Consider the following 24305-nt stretch of genomic DNA (forward strand, 5'->3'; position numbering starts at 1 on the left):
GGAAGAAAAATTCATGAATAAAAGCTGACCATTATGTTGAAGCTTTATGTGCAGTGAAATCTTACGAATTCAGAGGTGGCAGGTTTCATTTGCTAAAGGTTGTGTGAGGCCCATCCCCATCCCGGGTGCTAATGTGCATCACCACAGTACCTGCTGGCCTGAGAGGGTCGACTCCTCAGATATATACTGCTTCCGAATGGAATAAAACATAGCACATTCTTTACTGAGGCTTTCAAAACATTCCTTCTCTTCATCCCAGTTCACCTGGTCCAAAGAGAATTTAATACCTCAACATAGGTACTTGCTTTAATAAATACATTTCATTTCCACGTGGAGGTTACAGACTACTTAAAGCTTTTTCCATGTAACGTTTTAGGCATTAAATCTGTAAACCAGAACTGCTGAATACTGCTGGGGTAGGTGGGGTAAAGGGGGGCCTTCAGCCGTTGTATCCTTTTCATCTCCATCATTCCACGTGAAGGTGTGGCCCCGTGCCCTCTCCCGCCAGCCCACACGCAGGTACCCGCATACTTAGGAATGGTTTGACCACTTGCCTCCGTGGCGAGTCGAAGAATGAAGATAGGCAGACCCTCCAAAGGGGGCACATAGTTGTCAATCAGCAGGGGTAATCCAGTCAGGTTCCCTTCCTGCTTGTGCAGAAAAGGCCACGACAAGGGACAAGAAGTAAATTGTTAAGAGTTTAATCAAGTTCTATTTCCCCAGTGCTCCCTCCAGGTCTTGTCCGCATGTCCGCACTCTGAGTGACCAGGTGCTTGACTGGGCTGGGCACCGAGGGCAGGAGAGCAAAAAGCTTAAAAAGAGCTTCTTGTATTGACATGAAGCAGAACAACGTCTTGTTTCAATATGCTCACCAGCTAAAGAACACATCGAGATGGAAAGCCCCAAAGTTTAAGGGATAAGAGGAAGAAACAAGGAAAGCAAGAGGCCTGGCATCCTCTCATTCGCAGGAACTTGTCGGGGTACTTTATCCCAGGAACAGGAATGGGCATGAATGGATGAGAAAGCAAACAGGGAGTGAGGATGTGAACAGATGTCATGTGCTGCATCTCACAGGGGTGGGCGGCCTTCTCGTCCTGATCTCGGACCAACTACAGAACTTGACTCTTATCTGAGGAATACAACAGAGGCATAAAAATGGCTGTCACACACCTCATCGATTTCCAAAGAGAAATAGTCTGCGAGCATCTCAGCCTTCTTCTTCAGAAACTCAACAATGTACTCGGCAAGTCCTTCTTTGGGACCATCTTCCTCCGTCCAGCCACTCTCAGGACTATCCAAGGCGAGCATGGCCAGGTCAAACAGCGGCGCTGGCTCCTAGAACGGAGGCGGTGTCAACAGTGCATCCAAGTGAAGCCTGAATTCCTTCCCACAAAACCACCACAGGCACACCTCGGCGGTACTGTGGGTTTGGTTGCAGACTGCCACAGTAAAGGAGTACCACAATATAGTGAGTCAGATGAATTTTTTGGTTTCCCAGTGCACATAAAAGTTATGTTTACACACATATATCCTATCTATGAAGTGTGAAATAGAATTATCTCTAAAAAAACAATGTACACACCTTAACTAAAAAAAACCTATTCAGCGGTAATCATCAAGACAGTATGGTACTGGCACAAAAACAGACACATAGATCAATGGAACAGAACAGAGCCCAGAAATGGACCCTCAACTCTACAGTCAACTAATCTTGAACAAAGCAGGAAAGAATATCCAATGGAAAAAAGACAGTCTCTTCAACAAATGGTGCTGGGAAAATTGGACAGCCACATGCAGAAGAATGAAACTGGACCACTTCCTTACACCACACACCAAAATAGACTCCAAATGTTTGAAAGACCTAAATGTGAGACAGGAGTCCATCAAAATCCTAGAGAAGAACACAGGCAGCAACCTCTGTGACCTCGGCTGCAGCAACTTCTTGCTAAACCTGTCTCCAGAGGCAAGGGAAGCAAGGGCAAAAATGCACTATTGGGACTTCATCAAGATAAAAAGCTTTTGCACAGCAAAAGAAATAATCGACAAAACCAAAAGACAACCAACAGAATGGGAGAAGATACTTGCAAATGACATATCAGATAAAGGGCTAGTATCCAAAATCTATAAAGAACTTATCAAACTCAACACCCAAAGAACAAATAATCCAGTCAAGAAATGGGCAGAAGAAATGAACAGACATTTCTCCAAAAAAGACATCCAAATGGCCAACAGACACATGAAAAAATGCTCAACATTGCTCGGCATCAGGGAAATACATATCAAAACATCAATGAGATGCCACCTCACACCAGTCAGAATGGCTAAAATTAACAAGTCAGGAAATGACAGATGTTGGCGGGGATGCGGAGAAAGGGGAACCCTCCTACACTGTTGGTGGGAATGCAAGCTGGTGCAACCACTCTGGAAAACAGTATGGAGGTTCCTCAAAAAGTTGAAAATAGAGCTACCCTACGACCCAGCAATTGCACTACTTGGTATTTACCCCAAAGATACAAATGTAATGATCTGAAGGGGCACTTGCACCCCAATGTTGATAGCAGCAACGTCCACAACAGCCAAACTATGGAAAGAGCCCAGATGTCCATCGATAGATGAATGGATAAAGAAGATGTGGTATATACATATACAATGGAATGTTACTCAGCCATCAAAAACCCGAAATCTTGCCGTTTGCAACGACGTGGATGGAACTAGATATGCTAAGCAAAATAAGTCAATCAGAGAAAGACAATTATCACATGATCTCACTAATATGCGGAATTTAAGAAGCAAGGCAGAGGATGATAGGGGAAGAGAGGAAAAAATGAAACAAGACGAAACCAGAGAGGGAGACAAACCATAAGAGACTCTTAATCATAGGAAGCAAACAGGGTTGCTGGGGGGAGGGGTGTGGTGGGATGGGGTAACTGGGTGATGGACATTAAGGAGGGTATGTGTTGTAATAAGCACTGGGTATTATGTAAGACTGATGAATCACAGACCTGTACCCCTGAAACAAATATACATTATATGTTAATTAATTGAATTTAAATTTAAAAAAAGTGAAAAAAGAAAATGTGTGCTTCTGGAAAAAAAACTATTGCTAAAAAATGCTAACCATCTGAGCTTACAGTGAATTATAATCACTGATCACAGTTTGTATTATACACAAATACAGTAATAAAAAAGTTTGAAATATTGCCAGAACTACCAAAATGTGACACAGAGACATGAAGTGAGCAAATGCTGCTGGAAAGCTGGTGCCAACAGACTTGCTCACTGTAGGGTTGCTGCAGACCTTGAATTTGTAGAAATGGAAGGTCTGCGACGCGCAGTGAAGCACAGAGTAAAATGAGGTGTGCCTGTGTGAAAGCCACAAAGCCATGATCCTGACAGCAGCTGAGAAACCCCAAAGCTAACACTCACTCCCCATCTCCCACAAAGAAAACACCTGAAAATCCACAAGAAAACGTCCTCCCCCTCCTCCCCGGTGGCCATTTCAGCAGACAGGATGTGCCAGCCTGCTGAGCAGGTGGGAGGGGGAGGCCGGGTGGAGGCACTGCCCTCCCGTATAGCTGCAAGGGCTCCCCTGCCTCACTGATAAGGAACCCAGGGGAGGGGAGAAGTTCAGTGACCTCTCAGCTAAGTCATCTGATTAGGTAGAAGACTGAAATACATGGTTAAAAATAAGATCCCTAAATTTTCTTCCATTTCTCCCCTTCTGATGTTACTATGGTCATTCATTTTACATGTTATAAACCCACAGAACACTGTTCCTATTTTTTTTATATTAGAGGAGTCAATGAAAGGACTCGACAATCTAAATGTTAATGTACTTGGTACCAGAACTTTAAAATCTATGAAGGATCAAACTAATGGAACTGGCAAAGAGAAAAAGACAAATCTGCAATTACAGTCAGAGGTTTCAATATCACCCTTTTTAAAAAATAAACTGGAACAAGTAGAAAGTCAGGATACAGAAGATCTGAGCATCACTGTCACCTTGCTATTCCTGCCACTCGGAACACTGCACTCAAGCAGACCAGAATGCACATTCGTTTCAAGTGCGCGTGCGTCATTTAGCAACACAGACCATACTCTTAGTGATTTCTAATTCACGAACAGGTATCAGGAAAATCTCCAAGTAACTGGAAACAACACACTTCTCAATAACCTGTGGGTCAAAGAAGAAATCAAAAAGGAAATAAACTATTTTGAAATGGATGAAAATGAAAACAACTTATCAAAATTTGTGGGAAGCTGCTAGAGCAGCACTCGGGAAATTTATTAGCACTTAACCCCCAAATTAGAAAAGGATGATGTCCAATCAGTGACCTCAGCTTCTACCTTAAGAAATTTGAAACAGAAGAGCAAATTAAACCCAAAATAAGTAGAAAGGAAGTAATAAAGATCAGAGTAAATATCAATGGAATAGAAAACAGAAAAACAAGAGAGAAAAATCAGTGAAACCAAAAGTCAGTTCTTTGAGATCAATAAAAATTGGTAAATTTCTAACCAGACTGATTAGGTTAAAAAGAGAGGATACACATCGCCAATATTAGGAATGAGAGAGGATCTACTTATTAAAAGAATTATGAAAAATACTATGAACAACTTCATGCCAATAAATTCGAAAACTTCAATGGACAAATTCCTTGAAAGAAACCAAAACCAAAGCTCTGTCAAGAAAAAAAAGATAACCTGAATAGTTATCTAGGAAAGAAACTGAATTTGTAGCTAAAAACCTTCCTATGAGGAAATCTCCAGGCCCAGATGGCTTCACTCACTGGTAAATTCTACCAGACATTTAAGGAATAAACCCCAATTCTATACAAACTCAGATGATGGAAAAGGAGGGGATAGCTTCCAACTCATTCTATGAAGCCAGCATTAATGCTGATACCAAAACCAAAGACTACAAGAAAAATAAAAACCAGTATCATTCACGAACATATATGTAGCAATTGTAAACAAAATTCTGGCAAATCAATTTCAATAATATGTAAAAAGAGTAATACATCACATACAAGCATGGATTATCCCAGGAATGCAAGACTGGTTTTTAACATGAAAATCAATGTAATTCATTATATTAAGAAATTAAAAAAGAATACCACGCAATTATCTTAACAGATGCAGAAAAGGAATTTGAAAAAACTCAATATCCATTCCTGAATAAAAACAACTGTAAGCAAACAAGGAACAGAAGGGAACTTCCTCAACCTCATAAAGGACATCTCATCTCCACCTACGGCAAAAAGCATACTTACTTTGAAAAGACTGAATGTGTTTCCCTATAAGATCAGCAACAAGAGAAGGATTTCCATTCTCACCACTTCTATTCAACATTGTACTAAGGGTCTAGCCAGTGCAATCAGGCAAGAAAAAGAAAGAAAAGCCATCCAGATTGGACAGGAAAAATAAAACTGCTTTTATTCACAGAGGCCATGATCATGCATGTAGAAACTGACAGAAATCTGTAAGAAAACTAGCACTACTGAGTTTGGCAGGTTGCAAGGTACAAGATCAGTGTACATAATAAACACTTGTGTTTCTATATACTAGCAACAAACAACTGGACAATTTTTAAAATGCCATTAGCGTCAAAAAATGTGGGATATTAAGGGATAAATCTAAGAAAAGATTTCCTCCCCAAATTGCTCTGTAGATTCAAGACAATCCCAATAAAAATCCCTGTAGGCTTTTCTGTAGAGTTATGTCAGCTGTACAAAGATGATATGAAACTACATAGATAAGTGGTCTGATTTTAATTCTAAATTAAAATTAAGCAATGAAAAGGTCTTGGAAGAAATGACCTAATACTGTCAGCTGGGGTTGGCTGTGTTTGGGTCATAGGCTTTAGAGAATATTTATTTCTATTTTTATCTCTTTACAAGTTTTCTTAGATATGTATTAACCAATATCATACTAAACCTTTGTTTAAGCTGGCTACCAAATGACTGTTCTGCTTTGTATAAAACCATGCTATAACTAAAGATACTTCCATACACAAATCCTACAATACAGATGCTGTCCTAGGCATATTTAGAAAAACCTAATATACTGCAAATCAGATATTAGGGTAGAGCTATTATTTTCAGAAATGACCAACTGTTGGAAGTTTCAGAAGTGAGAAGCAGGAAGTAAACTTACCGACAGCCTCAGAATACCGAAATTGGCAAAATCATAAATGAGTATCTGGTAGAACAGTTCTTCACTGAAAATAAAAATGAAGTGACTTTAAGGAAATGCTGAATCCATGCTTGAGAGCCAAGCAGTCAGGACAAAGGGGAGAAAGAACCCCTGCAACATGGATGGGACACGCTGTGGAGCCTTCCTGACAGTCTATGAGACTCCTTCTCCTCTAAGGAGCTGGGACCCGCTGCACGCTCCAGCCAGGGCTCTGGCTGGCGGGCCTCTGCATGTGGCTTAGAGCACTAAGTCTCTAAGTCACCCAGGCTCTGTCCCCACCCCCTGGTGCTGTAAAAGGCTGCTCAACGCCCTGTAGGTGAAATGTAAGAAATTTGTTTACTTACTTTTTCCCCACTTACAAAGAATCCTCCTATAAGTCACTTTTTTTTTTTTTTTTTTTTTTACAACTCACCATTAAAAATAGTATGGAGTGTATAGGGAGGGCAGGAAACTTACTAAATAATCACAAGTAGACACAAGGCGGAATTAGACCACCCGGGTGTGTTTGGTGTAGCATGATGCACTGCCTGGCAACACTCCAAAAGCAGCTGTGAGGCATACAATACACGGACCTCCTTACACAACATGGTGCTGAAATAAATGGCACTTTATAGTTCTTAAGCAATCTGAACCACAGAGGTCTGTTTAAAGACTTCCCATTATCAGTCAAAATAGACAAGGCATCTGCTACACCTACATTACAGGGGGAAACTGAGGCACCCAGGGAGTACCTGACTTGTCCCGGGTCAGAGTTAATAAGGTGGAAAGGAAGGAGCTGAATCCAGATTCTGCACTCTGAACCTGGTTCTCAATCTGTTTCTTTTACCTTCTCACTGGGAAACCATACACATTTATTAATAGCTGAAATTCTTGGACAGGCCTGGCTTTCTGTTTGTAAAATGAAAGAACCTGAACACAATGTGATTTGGAGCCTTGGAAATGTACTTACATGTGCTGGAAAAGAAAGAACAAGGGCAGCAGAATTCCCAACACATTCTTAAGAGACAGCCCACTGCACAAGCCAAAGGATTCTCAAAGCAAAGACAAGGGATCTTGAACAGAGCTGCACCAAAAGGGCCCAGAAGGGGTGAGTTCTGAATACCCACAGAGGTATGTGTGCCAGCAGTCAGCTCTGGGCTGGGCAGTTTCTGGGTGAGGGAGGAAAGCGGTTCTTATCTTGTGCGCCACCCCCAAGCAACGTATGGCGGCTGCCTTGCTCTGCAGGCTCGAGGAGCACTGCGAGGCGACAGCAGGGCTTGGTGGGAAAGGACCCCACGGTGGCCAGGTGATGTCTAGTAGATGCAGGGTGGCAGCACCCTCCCATCTGTGCCACCTAATTGAGAACAAATTTGATACAGGTTCTAGACTCACTAGGAGCTCATCCACGAAAGCCTCTGGGAACAATCAATAGAAAGTTTGCTGGCTACGTACTGGGCAAATGGCATGGCTTGTCAACCCCGCTGGCTCATGTGATGGCGAGAACAAGCCTTGGTGACATTCCCTAAGGAGGAAAGGGGGCATCAGGTCTTTTTTCTCTTGCATCCCACAGTACCCTGCTGCACACAGCAGATGCTAGAATTCTCTACCGGCACTAAGCCCTTGACACTTAGTTCAACCACAGTGGTCAACATTTACTGAGGACCAAGAACCTGCCAAACATTAGGCTTCTCATGTCATTTCTTATCCTCACAAAACCATGTAAGTTAAGTAGTAATTTCCAAATTTGCAGATGAGAAGTCTGAGACGCAGTTTAGGAAAGTACCTTGTCCACCGTGACATAAACGGTAAATTGTTGGGTCTGGACTGGAAACCATCTCTGTCTGTCTCCAAAGCCGGGAACCTTCCCCAACAGCTCATGCCACTGTCCCTGGCTTTCTGCGCTTGCACCTCCAGGACCATTCCTGTAGCGGCCCTGCTTGTCATGCACTCACTCGTTTACCTCAGTTTGGTGGTGTTGAGAAGGTACAACTTGGTCTGATGCTGCGCCAAGGCCCACTGTGGATTCACGCAGCCCACAAAGGAGTGGTTATGCAGCATCTCCCGGAGTGCTGGAAAAGAAAGCGCAGGTCAGGAACGGCATCCCAACACCGCTTGGCAGCCCAAAGCGCCAAGCACCAGAGCTAGAGACCACAGATGAGCAATGATGCCCGCAATGTACCTCTTGCACCAAACACACACAAATGAGGAATAAATTATAACTAATCTTTCAAAATGCAACAAAAACATTGCCCAAAGGTAAAGGAGAACTTGGCCCGCAGATCACACCCCGAGGCAACGCAGGAAGCCAGAGAAGTACTGCGAGCTCGGAAGCCAGCTTCACCCAAAGGCACCAGAGGAACCTCAGGAATCACGAGCGCTAGTTTTCGCAGGCTCTCAGGTACGGGGAAAGAGAAACAAAAAGGTAGGAATGGTTTGAAACGGGGAGTCTAATAGGAGGCCACTTCCCCAGCACATGAAGCTGAGACGCCAGGGGCCACACCCTCAGGCAAAAGAGAAGAAATCCTGCCGTGTCCTGGGCCCCAGGGCAGGGAGCCCAACTGCCCACCCACCTCAAGCCTGGGTGTTGGGGGTAAGAAAAAAATCATAGCCCCGAGAATCTGGAACCACCAGCTGGTCCTCACATGCTTTTGCAGCAGGACTCACGCTAAGCACTGCCTTGTATGGAGATTTTAGTTTAAAGTTGATTCCAGGGCTGACTGTGCCTCCAGGTCCCTGATAGAATCAAACGCAAATTCTCTGTGGAGAAATTCAATTTCAGTCCAGGCTTCAAATTATCCCCCACAGATGAAACACCAGTAGCTAGCAGTCAAAAAATTACAAAACACACAAAGAATGCACCAAGAATTAGAATCCAGAAGAAACCACATGACCTCTGCAAAGGTTCAGAGACTGGAAATACCAGCAGAGAAGAGAAAATAAGTATGTTCAGCATGCTTCAGAGGGATTGTAATGAATAAGCAGCAAGAGACTATCAGAAATGATCAAGATCTCCAAAAAATCCAAATTTCTAAAAATGAAAAATATAATAATTGAAATTAAAACTCAAGACCGACTTCACAACAGATGAGACAAAGTTGCCAAGATAATAACTGGTAGGTAGATCTGAAGAAATTACCCAGAATGCAGCGCAGAGAGACAAAGAGAGGAAAACTATGGAAGCAGCTTATGCCACATGGAGAACAACAAATATATATAACTCAAGTTCCAGAGGGCAGAGAGGGCAGAGGAGAGATGATATTTACAGACTTTGAAGCCAAAAATATCTGAGACTATCCCAGAAGTGATGGAAGACACCAAACCTCAGTTCTAGGAAGCCCAACAAAACCCACACTTGGCACACAGAGATACTGGACACTAAAGAAAAGAGATCTTAAAGGCACTCAGAGACAAAAGAGAGATTCCCCACAACGTAATAAAATATAAGACTGATAGCTGGATTTTCAGCAGTAACAGTGGAAGCCAAAAAATGACAGAACAACACCTTTGATGCATTAAGAAAAAGTAACTGTCAATCTGGAATTTTAAACCCAGCAAAAAACACTTTTCAAAATGAGGATGAATTAGACAAAACAAACCTCAGTTGGCCACCCAAGACCCCACTAAATGCTATGCTTCAGGCAGACCATGAACGATCCAAGGGAAAGAACTATGAGCAAACAATATTCGCTAAATCCAAACAAGCGGACAATACCAATGTATTATGGAACAATTTGACATCCACATGAAAATCATGACTCTAACACCATACACCAAAGACGAATTCCAGGAGGACTAGGGATTTATGTACAAGCATTTCAGGAGACAATATAAGAATATGTCTTTAATTATCCCAGAGTTGGGAAGCATTTCCTAAATAAAATTTTAAAAAGCCAATCTAAAGAACAATTCACAATACCTATGTTAAATCTAAGAATTTCTGTTCATGAAACAAGTATTTGTTTAAAAAAAGAAGAAGAAGAAAACGGATAAGTCCTAAACTGGGGGAAGATGTTTTCATGTAACTGATTATTATCTGGAATATATGAAGAACCCCTCGAATCAGTTCAAAAGGACCAAAAACCCAACAGAAAAATGGGCAAAAAACTAGAAAAGGCACTTAACGGAAGGGGAAATATCCTTAAGTTTAGAGTAATTAGGGAGGTGCAAGTAAAACCACCATTAGCTACCATTTCACGAACACCAAACTGGCAAAAAGTCTGACAAGGTCAAATGTTGGAGAGGAAGCAGAACAAATGCAGCTTCCATACACTGTTGGTGGGACCAACAATGGGTACATTTATCCGACCCCTTTGAAAAACAGTTTATCATCTTATGACCCAGCAGCAGCTCTGCTGAGTGTATACCCACAGCCGAGCTTCCCAACTAGTGTGCCAAGCTCTTGAATCTCTCATGGCCAGGAGCGGGATGGGGTACGAGGAGGCAGGGATGAGGCCATGAGTCCAAATGTCCTTCAACAGAAGAATGAACAACCATGCAGTAATAGTCACCAAGTGGAATCTATTACACAGAAAAAGCAAACCAGAGCTATATGTAGTAAGATGGATGAATCCTAGGAACAGAATGCGTGTGTATGTGTGTTTCACATATATTATACACACACACACACACCAAAAAAACCCTTATAATATGATTCCATTTATGTAAAATTTAAAATTTGCAAAGTGAACAAATTTTTTAGGGCTACAAATATGGGTGGTAAAACTGTATTAAAAAGAAATTAACAATCATAAAATTTAAGATAGTGGTTACCTCTAAGGGAGAAGGGAAGGGGACAGTTTAGGGAAGAAGCACCTGAGAGCTTCAAAGGGGTAAAACCCACAATGCTCTATCTCTTAAGCAGGTGTTCAAGTGTTTTCTTGTGTAGATCCTATGTATGTATTTTATAAATCTGATTTTTGATTTACCAATACATCTCTGTGTGTGTGTGTGTGTGTGTGTGTGTGTGTGTGTGTAAGTAAAAATACCACCACCATAAAGGGGGGTAGGGGAAGAGGGTCTGGGGACCACAGGGAAAGGTCTGGGTACCACGTTTTCACTATACTTTTCTTTTTCAGCTTAGGCACCACAAATGAATTCTCATATTGTTACATAAGTTCTGTAACACTCTCTGTCCCCTCAACCCCCAATAGAAAGAGGCTTATTTTCTTCATTTTTAGAATGAAGTGTTCCCCTCTGTTCCCACTGGAAACTCAATGTCTCTACAGGATGTACTGCGTAGGCGGAAAATGATTATTTTAAAAGCTGGAGAACATCGAATAATCTTGAATAATGAGGCACTGGAGGAAAGAGAAAGCAGTGTAATCCACTAAAAAAAGGGTCAGAGATTTTTCCATACGGATTTTTCATGGAACCTTCTGACACATCCTAGCTACCGAGATGCAGCCTTGCCAGCCTGGGCAGGGCAGGGAGGAGGTGGCTGCTGGCTTGGCCTGGGGCTTCCAGAGTCGCTGCTTCAGCCAGGTGGGCCTTTTCCTCCCTGGGCTTCCTGAGGCTACTTGGACCTCCTTCACAACTTCTGATGAGGACCTCAAGGGCCTCTATTTCATCCGTCCTCTAACTATCTCCACAGCATCAGAAGTCTGTGGGCATTTCCCTGCCATTCTGCCAGCAGCAAAATGGACAAGATCCTTCTGGGCTTCAAAGCCAAACCACACAGCTGAGTTCTCAATGGAGGCCCTGGGTATCACTCAGGAGCGAGGAAAGCCAAACCTGAAGGAAGCGCGACGGGCCCTCTAGTTCTTCATGGCCACGTGCAGAGCAGGAGCTTGGCGCTGTGCCGGACGGCCTTGCAGAAGCCCCTGTGCGCACAGCCTCTGGCAGCTGTCGGAGATGATCCAGAAGCCCTCCCCGGCAGGTCTCACCCTGGGCTCGGCTGATGTGGCCTTCTGCCTCTGTTACAGAACATCTTTCATTTTACCCGATGTTGTAACCACTTACTTACTCAACACTCCCCACACCACCGCGGTATCCTGTATGGCAGGGGTCGAGGCTCATTCACCTCCCCCTCTGTTTTGGGGCCCAGCACTGGGCATTCTGTGCAGAGAACGTACTTGACAAATGTCTGCCAAGCTGATTTCATGTACCAAAGGAAATGATCACCTGGGGACAAGCCATATGGAAGTATGAACACTGACACCCAGGACCGTTCCCCAAAGACCAAGAAAATAAAGTAAAACAGTGGGTAAAATGTTAAACACATTCACATTCAAACGATAGCAAAAAAAATTACAACATTCCTTGTCCTCATTAATTAATAGATCCAAATTTTGGGACTCGCACGAAATTCAGTCATTACTAATCTGAGATAAGCCTAATTCCGTGGAACTGAGTGGATACTGGGCCAAAAACTATCCTCATTTGTTGATCAAACGTGTGCCCACCAGGGCTGCGGAAATCCAGCAGACTCCAGAGAGCTGCCTGATTGAGTGTCCGACTCTGACATCCTTTAGAAGAAAGATTCACCTCCCGGGCGACTCCTCTCAATCATGTACACACCGTATCAGCAAATATCTGTGAGTCCACCCGCCAGGCACTCTGGACAGCAAGGGTGACGCAGTGCGTGCAATAGACACGATCCCCGCACAGACAATACACTGATCGAATAGTCACACAAATGAGCACAATGCGGAACTTCGGTACAAGGAGAGGACCCCTTACTTCTCTCCTGGGCTAGGGGCACGGCTAGCCCCTGTGTGGGAGCAGCCGGGCTGTTGGTGTGCTAAGGCAAGTGGTCTTCCTCACCAAACCGGAGCTTCAGGGCAATCCTGTACAGCCTTCACCTCGAAGACAAGCAGCCTGCCCCACCTGGGGCCGCGGGCCTAAAGCACATGGCAGCGGGCAGGACCCGAGGCCCCTCCCGTCGGACAGAGGCCCGAGCTTACGACGCACACGTGCGGTATCCCGGGCGATCATCACGAGGGCCCCGTAAAGGCTGTAGCAGTGCTGTCATGCTGTGGAGCAGGAGGACGATGCCCCGAAAAGGTGCACAACTTCCCACTAGGCGAGCGAATGGCGTGGCTGGCAGGGGCTGCCGCAGAGCCCGTCCGGCTCACTCCACTCCCACAGGACAGACACTACGCCTTCCCTGAGACTCTACACCGGCGCGTCTGAAAAGCCAGCCTCAGTTGCAGGGATCAAATCACAAGAGGCACATGCCCCCACACGCCACTGGTTTGGTTAGCCTGGGAGTCCGGGGCCAGCCACCTCGTGTGCAGGCCATGCCGGTCACCACCCACCCTCGGCGACGTGTGTCCCTGGGCCTGTTTCTGATTGCTGGGATGTTCCAACTCATCTATCCTCTCCCGTCCTCTCCATCATTACTAATCTGAGATAAGCCTAATTCCGTGGAACTGAGTGGACATTCCATGTCCTTGCCTTCACAACAGATAACAGCAGCTGCCCTGCCTCCCTCACAAGGCGATTCTAGAATTAAATGAGATAACATGTACAAATACATAGTTTGGGAACATTTAGATTCATCATCCGAGCCTCAGCAATAGACTCCAAACCTGACCCAACTTGATGCAGGTTAGGTGGACAATGCACTGAAAATAGTGTGTAACTAGTCAGAAATTTCTCGAAACTCTAACTTTAAATAGCCTGCTTTACATAAGGGATACAAACTCTTAAGGAAGACGAAGTAAACTCCAAGTCTGAGGGAGGCTGTCAATTGAAACTACTGTGAACAAGCCTGCTAAATAAATCAAGGAACAGCCCACCTCTCTTACATTGTTTCAAATGGTTTTAAAAGCTCCCAGCTTGAAAGCCAATAAACGGAAGTAAAGAACAACTGGAGCAAGTCTTCCTGGAAACAAAAATCAGAGGCCAACTGGCAGCTCCTTCTACAGCTGGCAAGACCTCAGTCACAGGAAGCTTCTACCCCTCCCACGTGTAGTGACACCTATCGCTTTGCCCACATGTGGACAAAGGCCCAGAGCGCTGAGAAAAGGAAAGGCAAATGGAGGCTTTCCTGAATTCATTCAAACAAGAGGAGACTGGGACAGAGAAAAACACAGGGGCCAGAGTCACAGCAGTGCTTTAGAAGGTGGAGGATCGGGGGTGCCTGGGCGGCTCAGTCGGTTAAGCGTCTGCCTTTGGCTCAGGTCATGATCCCAGGGTCTTGGGATCGAGTCCACATTGGGCTCCCTGCTCAGCGGGGAGTCTTTTTCTCCCTCTCCCACTGCCCCTCCTTGTGATCTCTCTCTCTCTCATAAATAAAATCTTAAAAAAAAAGGTGGAGGATTAGAGTGAAAAGTGCTAACCTGCTCCTCGGCCACTCAGGACTTTACAAGCTAATCTAGATTGTCATATTTTAAGACACAGTGCTGAAACACAACTATTTTAACCAGGAAACGTGTTAGAGATGAAACGTGGAAAGGCCGTGACTAACCCGTGTGGACCCAAGTGCAGAGCTGCTGTGTGGAGCCCGGAGCCGTGCCGTCTACACTTGGAGCACGAGTGTCTGACTCACCAGGTGCGGATGGCCCTTTGGGCCAAGCTGCAGTTCTACTCCTCAATCCCTGCTCAGTTCGTGCCTGGGACATGACTAGCCCCCTTGAATTCCTAAAACCACGGTAGCTAGTTTTGAAGTAACAAGACCAAAACGGAGCTCTATACTCAAGTATTCTGAAACGCTAGTTCTGAGGAAGGTGATATTGATTTATGGCTTTGTCTTTGGGATATAAAAATATCTGTTGACTCCTTACTCTGTAACAAGTGTTTTACTTACATTTTCTCTCTAATCAGCACAATCAGCTTTAAGAGCAAAATTAATCCCATTTTACAGATGAGGAAAAACCGAGACAGAGCAAGGTTAAGTCACAAGTCCAAGGTCACACAGCGGAAGTGGTAGTGCCAGGATATCCCCTTGGGGCGCTCCAGAGCCTGTGCGCTTTAGCAAGAGCACACCCCATGCAGGCCACAGATTAGAATCTTGTGGGTCATCACACCGCTTTAAACTAAGAAACTAGTTGAAGATTATGTAAATGACTCCTTTGCTCTGGCTGCTAGGCTTTAGTGAGAATACCAATCAATTATAATTAAAACTACAGACTACTTTTTCCCTTCCCTCCCAGTTGAAAATGGTCTCTCAGGGCGCCTGGGTGGCTCAGTCGTTAAGCATCTGACTTCGGCTCAGGTCATGGTCCCAGGGTCCTGGGATCGAGCCCCACATCGGGCTCCCTGCTCTGCGGGGGGTCTGCTTCTCCCTCTCTCACTCCCCCTGCTTGTGTTCCCTCTCTCATTGTCTCTCTCTCGAAAAATAAATAAAATCTTAAAAAAAAAAAAATGGTCTTGCAGCTGCTGCCGCTGCGCCTGAGGAAAGGGAGGCGTGCTTGGCACGCGCAGTGGCTGCCCTACCGCACATTCTGCACTTCCTACAACGTGACGTTGGCAGCTCTGGCCCTCGGAGGCCCCACAACCTATGGCACTCACGTACTCGCATGTCCCCGCTCGTCAATTTCCTCCTGGAGGCTCAGCACGCTGGTGAGGTTGATGACCCTCCGCCGAGGGGTACACGCTGCTGTCATTTCCTTTCGGGAATCATCTTCCACCATTTCCACATCAGAGCTTTCCCGAGGCCTCTTTCTGCAACGAAGATTAAGGAGCCGGCAGATCATGACTATACTTGAAAATGGTTTGTTTTTTTTATATGTCAGCCAAATTTTGCGTACTGCATTTTGGAAAAGGGAGCAGCTTCTCGTGCTGGCTCTGCACGTCTGGGGCGGGGTCCTCGGTCTGTTCTCCCGCACCCGGCCTATCGGATGACCCTGAGCCTGCCGCAGGCAGCCCGTGCGCACAGCAGGACGCTGGAGTCACTTGCCCTGTGCAGCTGCAGGGCCCTGCGCGTGCGCACCCACCCTGCCCCCACCTTGCTTGTTCAGTCCTCCGTCAGACACTGTTACAACGCCAGCTCCACGCAGTGCCGGCCCTCAGCATGCTTACTTTCTAGCTGGGGAGTCAGCTACAGAAAAAGGATCATTTGAAGTAGCAGAAAATGCTAAGAAAAATAAACAAGGTAACAGGATGATGGGGCAGTGTGAGGGCCTCTGGCAAGAGGTCGTGACGCGTGAGTGCAGGCCTGAGCGGCAAGAAGGCAGACTTCCTAGGCCCGGAGCACAGGGAGAACAAAGGGCGTGGGGGAGCTCAGGCAGTTCAGGCGAGCCATGTGGCCGAGCACCCCGCGGGGGAAGGAAAGCAGGGGGCCGGGGGGGAGCAGGGCAGATGCACCCAAGTGCGGGGGAAGCGTGGGTTTTCAGCTGAGGAGTGATCCAGTCTCATTTCTGATTTCAGAGATTTCTTTTGACTGCTGTGTGGTAAAGAGCTGGTGGTGACAGACACGTAACCCTGCCCTGCATGACACGAGATAGTGTACGTAAAGTACCCGGCACAGAGTGGGCTCCCCACAGGTGGCAGCCCCCTTGATGATTCCCTGGAGACATCCCTACACACCATATTGCTAGACAGACTTGGCAATGAGAAACTGGAGCCAAGTAACCCGTCCAAACCCCAATGGCCACTCAGCGCCGGGCCGATGCGCAGGCCTGGGCGGGCGCCTTCACCCTGAGCCCAGGCGCGTCCCCGAGCCCGCTGGGGAGGGAAGGCAGGGCAATGACAGCCGCTCTTCCGTCCGCCCTTCTCCCGCTCTCACCACCAGCCCCCGGGCTTCAGGGGCTTCATAATTTGAACTGAGAAAATGTGTTTTTCCTGAGAGCAGTGGAAGCAGCTTTGAGGGCGATGAAGGAGAATCCTCTGGGTATTTTAGGGTTCTCTCTGGCCACCTCTGCTACTGAGGCGTTATCAAAACCCAGTACTAAAAATAAAAGAGACATCTTATTTTTTTTTCTGATGTGTGTTTAACTCATGCTTGGAACCATGGACATTTAAGATATCTCAAAGGCCACTGAGTGGGGGACTCTCAAGCCATGGTCAAAGGCGGAGAGCGGACAAGGCAGAGCACTGTCCCATTGGAGGCAGAGGGCAGGTCAGGCAGGGAGAAGCGGCAGGTGCTTCATGCTGAGTCAAGACAGAGGCAGTTTCAGTTAAGAACAGCAGAGGCAGGCTGCACTCCAACCAAAGTCCATACCTGGGGTTGCCCGGGCTGGAAGGGGGCCCTCTCTTCTCTGCCGTTTCCGAAGTCCCCTCTGTTGCATCCCCCTCCGTGCCCTGATTTCTGGCAGCCACTTGAGCAGGCTCTGGGAGTTCAAGCATTTCCTCATCTTGCTGCCCAGCCCTGCCACTGGAAGCATCAGTCCTGTCTTCTGGGACAACGTCCTGAGGCTGAATGGACAGGGCCTTGCTCACAGGCTGCAGAAAGGCATCGAGCTTCTGTTCCCGTGAATCTGTGCGGACCATCTGGTGGGCATAGACCTTGTCGCCACTTCCAGAAGTAGATGAGGGGGTCACACCCATTGTGGATTTAACCACCTCCCCAGAGGGGCCAGCAAGACCTGGTAGTAAAGTCTATGTCAAAAAAGAAGGTAGTGCATGGTTAAAAAAAATTTTTTTTTAATAAATAAGATTCCTAGCCACTGTGGTTTTTCAAGCTCAATGGCATTTATGTAATATATGATTCACTTTATGTTTTTGCTGAACCCTTTCTATATTCTGTCCTATATGTTTCAATAGAGTAGAATCCATATGGAAAAAAAAAAAAAAGAAGGCAGTGGGACGATTCAGAATATGAAATAAATCAGTTCAGGTCCCAGGGGGCAACTCTCGATCTTGGGGTTAAGTTTGAGCCCCAAACTGGGTGTAGAGATTAGTTTAAAAAGTAAAATCTTTAAATAAAAAAAAAAGAAGTCCAGATCCCAAAGTGGAGCAGTACTGGAGAAAGAAGCAAGAACCAAGTATAATCATCATTACAGAAGTATTAATATAGAAGCAATTCTGAAAAAGATACACCAGTAAAAATACAAAAATTCAGAAAAATCCTTATAATTTTAAAATTGGTTTGAAATGGGGAATATTAGTGTAAAGTCCTTATATTTTTGTCTGTTTTCTTTTTTTTTTGCTTCCATAGGAGGATTTCATTTTTTAATTGTAGTAATATATACATAAAATTTATCATTTAACCATTTTTAAATGTACAGCTCTGTGGCATTAAGTACATCACATCATTGTGCAACCATCACCACTATCTATCTCTAGAACTTTTTCAACGTCCCAAACTGAAACTTTGTACCCATGAAACAATAACTCACCATTCTCCCCTCCCCACTAGCTCCTGGCGGCCACTAGTTTGTCTATTTTTAGATATACAATTTCCTAGCTCTGTCCACTGGGAAGGCCTAAAGCAATGACCACCCAGCAGCAATAAGGAACCCCTGATCCCAGATTATAGTCTCTAAATACCATCCCCACTAAAATAAACCAGAGTTCCTTAGAGAAATGGCCAATTCCAGGGCTTGGGCTTGGAAAGTACAGAGTGAGCCTACAACATCTTCTCTTGAGAAACAAGAAACCATCAAAGACTAATGGAATTGGGTCAAAATGACAAGAGCACCAGTTTGAAGGGGTTTTTGTTGGTCTAAGATGGGGTAATTTGAGGATCCAAAAGAAAAATGACTATAATTAACTAAATTATATTGCTTTGTTAACACCTATGATAAAATATTAAGAGAAAAAGAAAAAGATGGTAAGGGAGAGGGAAAGAGAGAGGACAAAGTCATTAAACATCACTGGAGATCGCTAGGACAGGAACTCATTCCTTTGCACATGGATAATTAAAGGGACAGAACTCAGCATTTACCCTTACTTTCTAGTGTGAACTGTATTTCAGGATAACCAAAAAGCTCTAAAGTTATTGTACACAGAAGAATTACAATTAATTGAGAGAAAGTGATAAAATCAGAAAATCATAATCTTGCGATCCTAGTGAAATAACTGATTCAGGTAATGGTCATCAATGAGTGGTGAAACCATTAAGCTAAATATTCCTGGGGAACTTGACAATGAAGGAAACAGGCTGTCACCAGCTGAACCCACAGCTGAGTCTTATCAGTATGCGCCTCCTGCTGGGGCGTGACAGAAAGTACATGGCATCATCTATCAAAAATTCTCACACAGAAATCTCATTCACAAATCTGAATGTAATCATGCCAGTTTATAGGAATTCCCAGGTTACAGGAAATGTGGAGGATTAGAACAAGTTAAATGACACTAAGAAGAAGCAATCAGCCAAACAGAAATGTGCATTATTCTACAAGAAACCTTTAGAATAAGCCAGTAAGAACAACAAAAAAGTGTACAGGGACTTTTCTGGTTTCAAAGAGACTTAAAAGAGATTTAAAAGACAACAATTATAGTGAGTAGAACTTAACTGAATATGTATTTCAATGAAGCTACTTTATAAAAGGATTTTTGGACAGTTGGGACATTTGAATATGGACTAGATATTAAATGATATTACTATTAATTTTGTTATGTATAAAAAAGGACATTCTGATTATATAAGGAAAAAATATTTTTAAAACGCATAATAAAATACTAGGGAAAAAAGTAAATGCCTGAAATGTGCTTTAAAATATTCTTTTCCCTTGGGGCACCTGGGTGGCATAGTCGGTTAAGCGTCTGACTCTTGGTTTCAGCTCAGGTCATGATCTCAGGGTTGTGAGACTGATCCCCACACTGGGCTCGGTGCTCAGTGCAGAGTCTGCTTGAGATTCTGTCTCCCTCTCCCTGCTCCTCCCATTTGTGCGCTCTCTCTCTCTCTCTCTAAAATAAATAATCTTTAAAAAAAAAATGCTCCCCATGACTTGCCATCAGGGAAACACAAATCAAAACCACAATGAGATACCACTTCACACCAGTCAGAATGGCTAAAATTAACAAGACAGGGAACGACAGATGTTGGCGAGGATGTGGAGAAACGGGAACCCTCCCACACTGTGGGTGGGAATGCAAGCTGGTGCAGCCACTCTGGAAAACACTATGGAGGTTCCTCAAAAAATTAAAAATAGAGCTACCCTACGACCCATCAATTGCACTACTGGGTATTTACCCCAAAGATATAGATGTAGTGAAAAGAAGGGGCACATGCACCCCAATGTTCATAGCAGCAATGTCCACAATAGCCAAACTGTGGAAGGAGCCGAGATGCCCTTCAACAGATGAATGGATAAAGAAGATGTGGTTCATATACACAATGGAATATTACTCAGCCATCAGAAAGGGTGAATAGCCACCATTTACATCGACATGGATGGAACTGGAGATTATGCTAAGTGAAATAAATCAATCAGAGAAACACAATTATCACATGGTTTCACTCATATGTGGAATATAAGGAACAGTGCAGAGGACCATAGGGAAAGGAAGGGAAAACTGAACGGGAAGAAATCAGAGAGGGAGACAAACCATGAGAGCCTCTTGACTCCGGAAAACAAACTGAGGGTTTCGGAAAGGGAGGTGGGTGGGGGAATGGAGTAACTGAGTGATGGGCATTAAGGAGGACAGGTGTTGTGATGAGCACTGGGTGTTATGCGCAACTAATGAATCATTGAACACTACATCAAAAACTAATGATCCATTATATGTTGGATAATTGAATTTAAATTAAAAAAAAATTAAAAACAAAAAACCACCACTCTTTCTCCACCCGCAAGTTAGAAAGGGAAAGAGAAAACATATATGGCAAAATGCTGATGGCTGTTGAAGCCGGGTGACAGGTACATGGATTATTTGTATAATATCTACTTTCATGTGTACTTAAAAATATTCAATAGTAAGCTAAATAACAAAAAGTTAAATAAAGTAGCAAATGTGCTCAAAAAGGAAAAACCTCCCTTCATGGACAATATAAAACCCTTGCAGAGTAAACAGGCAAATAAAGTGATATATAATTGACCCTTGAACAAAGGAGATTTGAACGCCATGGGTCCACACTCGTATGCAGAATTTTAATAATATAGTGCTGTAAATGTATTTTCTTTTCCTTATGATTTTCTTAGGAACAGTTTTTTTCTAGATTACTTTACTATAAAAATACAGTATATAACACATATACAAAATATGTGTTAGTCGACTGTTTATGTTATCCGTAAGGCTTCTGATCAATAGTAGGCTAAGAGGAGTTAAAGTTTTGGAGAGTCAGATTTTTGACTGCCCACGGGGTCGGTACCCCAACCCCTGCGCTGTGTAAGGGTCAAATGTATTTGCTTCATTTGCCTTGCAATAGCCACAGAAGCAGAAATTAACAGAACTACTTTGCAGATAATAATTTTAAGGTCCAGAAGAGTGAAACACCTTGTCCAACAGGATAGAGTTGCCACAAACCCCAAGAGCCCCCAGGCTTCCTGATTTCCATACCAAATGGTTTCCCTGCAAACCAGGGCTTGTGCTGTAGGCCCTGGGCAGTGTTGTGCAAGACACAGCTGGGGAGTGGGAGAGAAGGTATTCTGACGCGCCCAGAGGAGTGGTGACAGCTCTGAGTCTGGACCCCACCACCCAGAGCAACGCCCCCAGGCTTGTACCACGGCACCGACAGAGGCAGGCCGTCTGATCCAGAAATCCACTCTCCTGAAGACACCCGGGTCAGGACTATGCAGAATTCTATGGGAAAATACAATGTAAGCTAACTAAATGAAACTGAGTCATGCAAAATAAGACAAGAAGGAAAACGAGAAGTTCCTTCCACAGTGCAGCCATAGACACACTCCAGGACCTCTGGCAAATCTTTCTTTTCGATCTCAGCTAGGACAGAGCAAGACCACCACTCTGGCCCAGACAATGTGCTCCTTACTTTCACCTCATACTTTGAGGCTGTCTTCCCGCTCCCCTCCAGCCACACCTTTTCCAGGTCCTGGCAATTCCAGATCTTCAACCATCTGTGAGTGGAGCTACCTCCTCTGCCCAGACCCCTCACTGCTTCTCCCAAATAGCTGCGGGCCTCCATCGTGCCCCTCTGCTGTCCTTTCCCCACTCGACCACAGGATTATTCCTAAAAGTTTTATATCTCAACCACCGGCACTGCAAGGATTTGTGTGGCACCAGGGGCCCAGCAAAACTAACAGAAGACTGAGCGCTGGTTCCCAGGCAGAACTGCCTTCTGCCCACCTGCCACACACACCTCTCTGGTGGCATCAGCAGCGACCCTCACGGACTCACCACCCAAGCCTCGGCCTGGGCTCCAAGGGTGGTAGGGCTGCCCCCACGGCATTTACTCTCACTGCTTTGTGCCCACGGCGCCTCCCAGCGAGGGGCTTTCCGTGAAGGTTCCTATGGGAAGCATTCACTGGCTTGGGAACTTAAAAAGTTTTCTGTGAAGTAGGCTCCCAGAAGCCCACTCTCTGCTTACAGGACCCCATGCTTCCATTTCTTTTTTTTTTAGAGAGGAGGAAGAGGAGAGGGAGACGGGGAGAGAGAATCTCAAGCAGGCTCCACGCCCAGTGCAGAGCCTGACATGGGGCTCAATCCCACAACCCTGAGATCATGACCTGAGCTGAAATCCAGAATCAGACGCTTAACCGACTGAGCCACCCAGGTGCCCCCCTCACCCCCGCTTTTTTTTTTTAGAAATGGAGGGAGGGGAGAGGGGGGATATTTCTGTTTATTTCTGTTTCTGTAGTTCTGGGGTCTGTTGTGCTTCTGAACACACCCTCACCATGTGCTGCCTAGAATCCCATCCTGGCAGAACTGGGATGGGATACTAGAGATTGTATTATCCCCCCATTTATTTTACAGATGGGAAACCTGAGGCCCCGGAGAGCTGGGAGTAGCTTAGAACCATAAGCACTTAGAACCTGGGTAATTATAATAAGGTGGACGGTGCCAGGCCCTGCATTGGACACTTCCACCTACTGCTCGTCACCACCCTCAGAGGTGAGGATGACCAGTTCAGTCCTCACTGAGGGAGCCAGGGAGACCGGGGAAGGTTAGTCACGTGGTGGTAACCCAGGCCCGTCTGACACTAAGGCCCCGCTCCTCCCACTGTCCCACTGCCTCCCAGGGGCCCCACCCCTCCACTCTGGCCCTGTGAATGTGGGCTCAGCCTCCTCCTGAACATCCCCAGGGAAGATGAATACCCCATGGAAGAGGTGCCCTTATTCTGCTTCAGATAGCTTGCATGAGAAACTGAGAAGTTAGTCGAAGGTCCTAGATGGAGGCAGAGTGAGACCGTGGGCCTCCTGACTCCAGGCCCAAGGATAACATAATCCTTTTGTGGTTAGGTTCAAAAAAGGAGAAGTTACCAAAGGAAAACTATCCGAGTAATCCTTGGAAAGACAGTCCTAGAGCAACAAGCAAAACTCTGGGCTCTCGCGTCTGAGGGGCCACATTTTCTGGTGGTGGCGAAAGCACCAGAGCCAGGGCTGGACGGAGAGCGCCCTCACCTGGGTGAAGTACATCCTGGAGGAGTTGGAGCCCAGGAGCTTGCTCTCAATGTGCTGCTGCACCCGCTCTAGGATGCTGTCCTCGTGCAGGAAGTGAACTTCGTGCTTTGTGGGGTGCACATTGACATCCACGTTCTGGGGGCTGATCTCTAAGCTGGCAGGAAGAAAAGCAAACTATTACTTCGGGTGGCGGGGAACGGCGAAAACAATTCTTGCCAGCAGGCTTGTGGGTTCAAATGACAGTGGTCAAAACTTCCGGGTCAAGTCCGAGCGACCTGGATTCTGAAGCTGTGTAGCCTGGGCTCAGTGACATCATCTTTCTTTGCTTCAGTCTCCTCATCTGTAAAGCGGATATAACATGTGGTGGGGCTTAAATTCATGCAAAGCACGCTGCGTGTTTTTACCTGGCGTATTTATTATACATCAGCTGTTACCATCATTCCAGAACTAGTGGAATTTCTTATTGCATGACCTGGAGCAAGTCACTTAACCCTCTGGATGGGTTTTGTCATCTGTAACCATGAACCTGTTCCCAACTTACTTTTCAGTATTATGAGGATCGAAATAAGAGTACACGTGAGAGAATGTTCTATCGTCAGAATGTAATGTAAAAGTCAGTTTAGACACCGTGCCAGCTATCACCTGACTGCCTCGGCTCCACATCCATCTTTCACTGCTTGCTCCGTGACCGCCAGGTGAATCTGTGTCAGGAGAGGGCACTGAAGGGACCGTGGAGGAGGAAGGGGTTTTTCTGCCAGGTAGGGGGCAGCTTCTGGCTGGTTCGGG

General features: G+C 45.3%; 1 protein-coding gene across 2 annotated transcripts in view; it reads right to left on the reverse strand.

The window, feature by feature from the left end:
• MLH1 (mutL homolog 1) overlaps nucleotides 1-24305 on the reverse strand; it is a 42416-nt gene that overhangs the window by 964 nt on the left and 17147 nt on the right. For both annotated transcript variants that reach the window (XR_004917879.2, XM_036094161.2), the window contains exons 11-18: nucleotides 23520-23673; nucleotides 17276-17652; nucleotides 15629-15777; nucleotides 8132-8240; nucleotides 6154-6217; nucleotides 1171-1335; nucleotides 555-647; nucleotides 151-264 (exon numbers count right to left, since the gene is read on the reverse strand). Coding sequence is in view for 1 of the 2 variants with exons in the window: in XM_036094161.2 (XP_035950054.2) it covers nucleotides 151-264; nucleotides 555-647; nucleotides 1171-1335; nucleotides 6154-6217; nucleotides 8132-8240; nucleotides 15629-15777; nucleotides 17276-17652; nucleotides 23520-23673 (1225 nt within the window). In the remaining variant the exon portion in view is untranslated. The remainder of the gene's footprint in view (nucleotides 1-150; nucleotides 265-554; nucleotides 648-1170; nucleotides 1336-6153; nucleotides 6218-8131; nucleotides 8241-15628; nucleotides 15778-17275; nucleotides 17653-23519; nucleotides 23674-24305) is intronic.

This window comes from Halichoerus grypus, chromosome 1 (assembly GCF_964656455.1).
Source record: "Halichoerus grypus chromosome 1, mHalGry1.hap1.1, whole genome shotgun sequence".
Lineage (NCBI taxonomy): Eukaryota > Metazoa > Chordata > Mammalia > Carnivora > Phocidae > Halichoerus > Halichoerus grypus.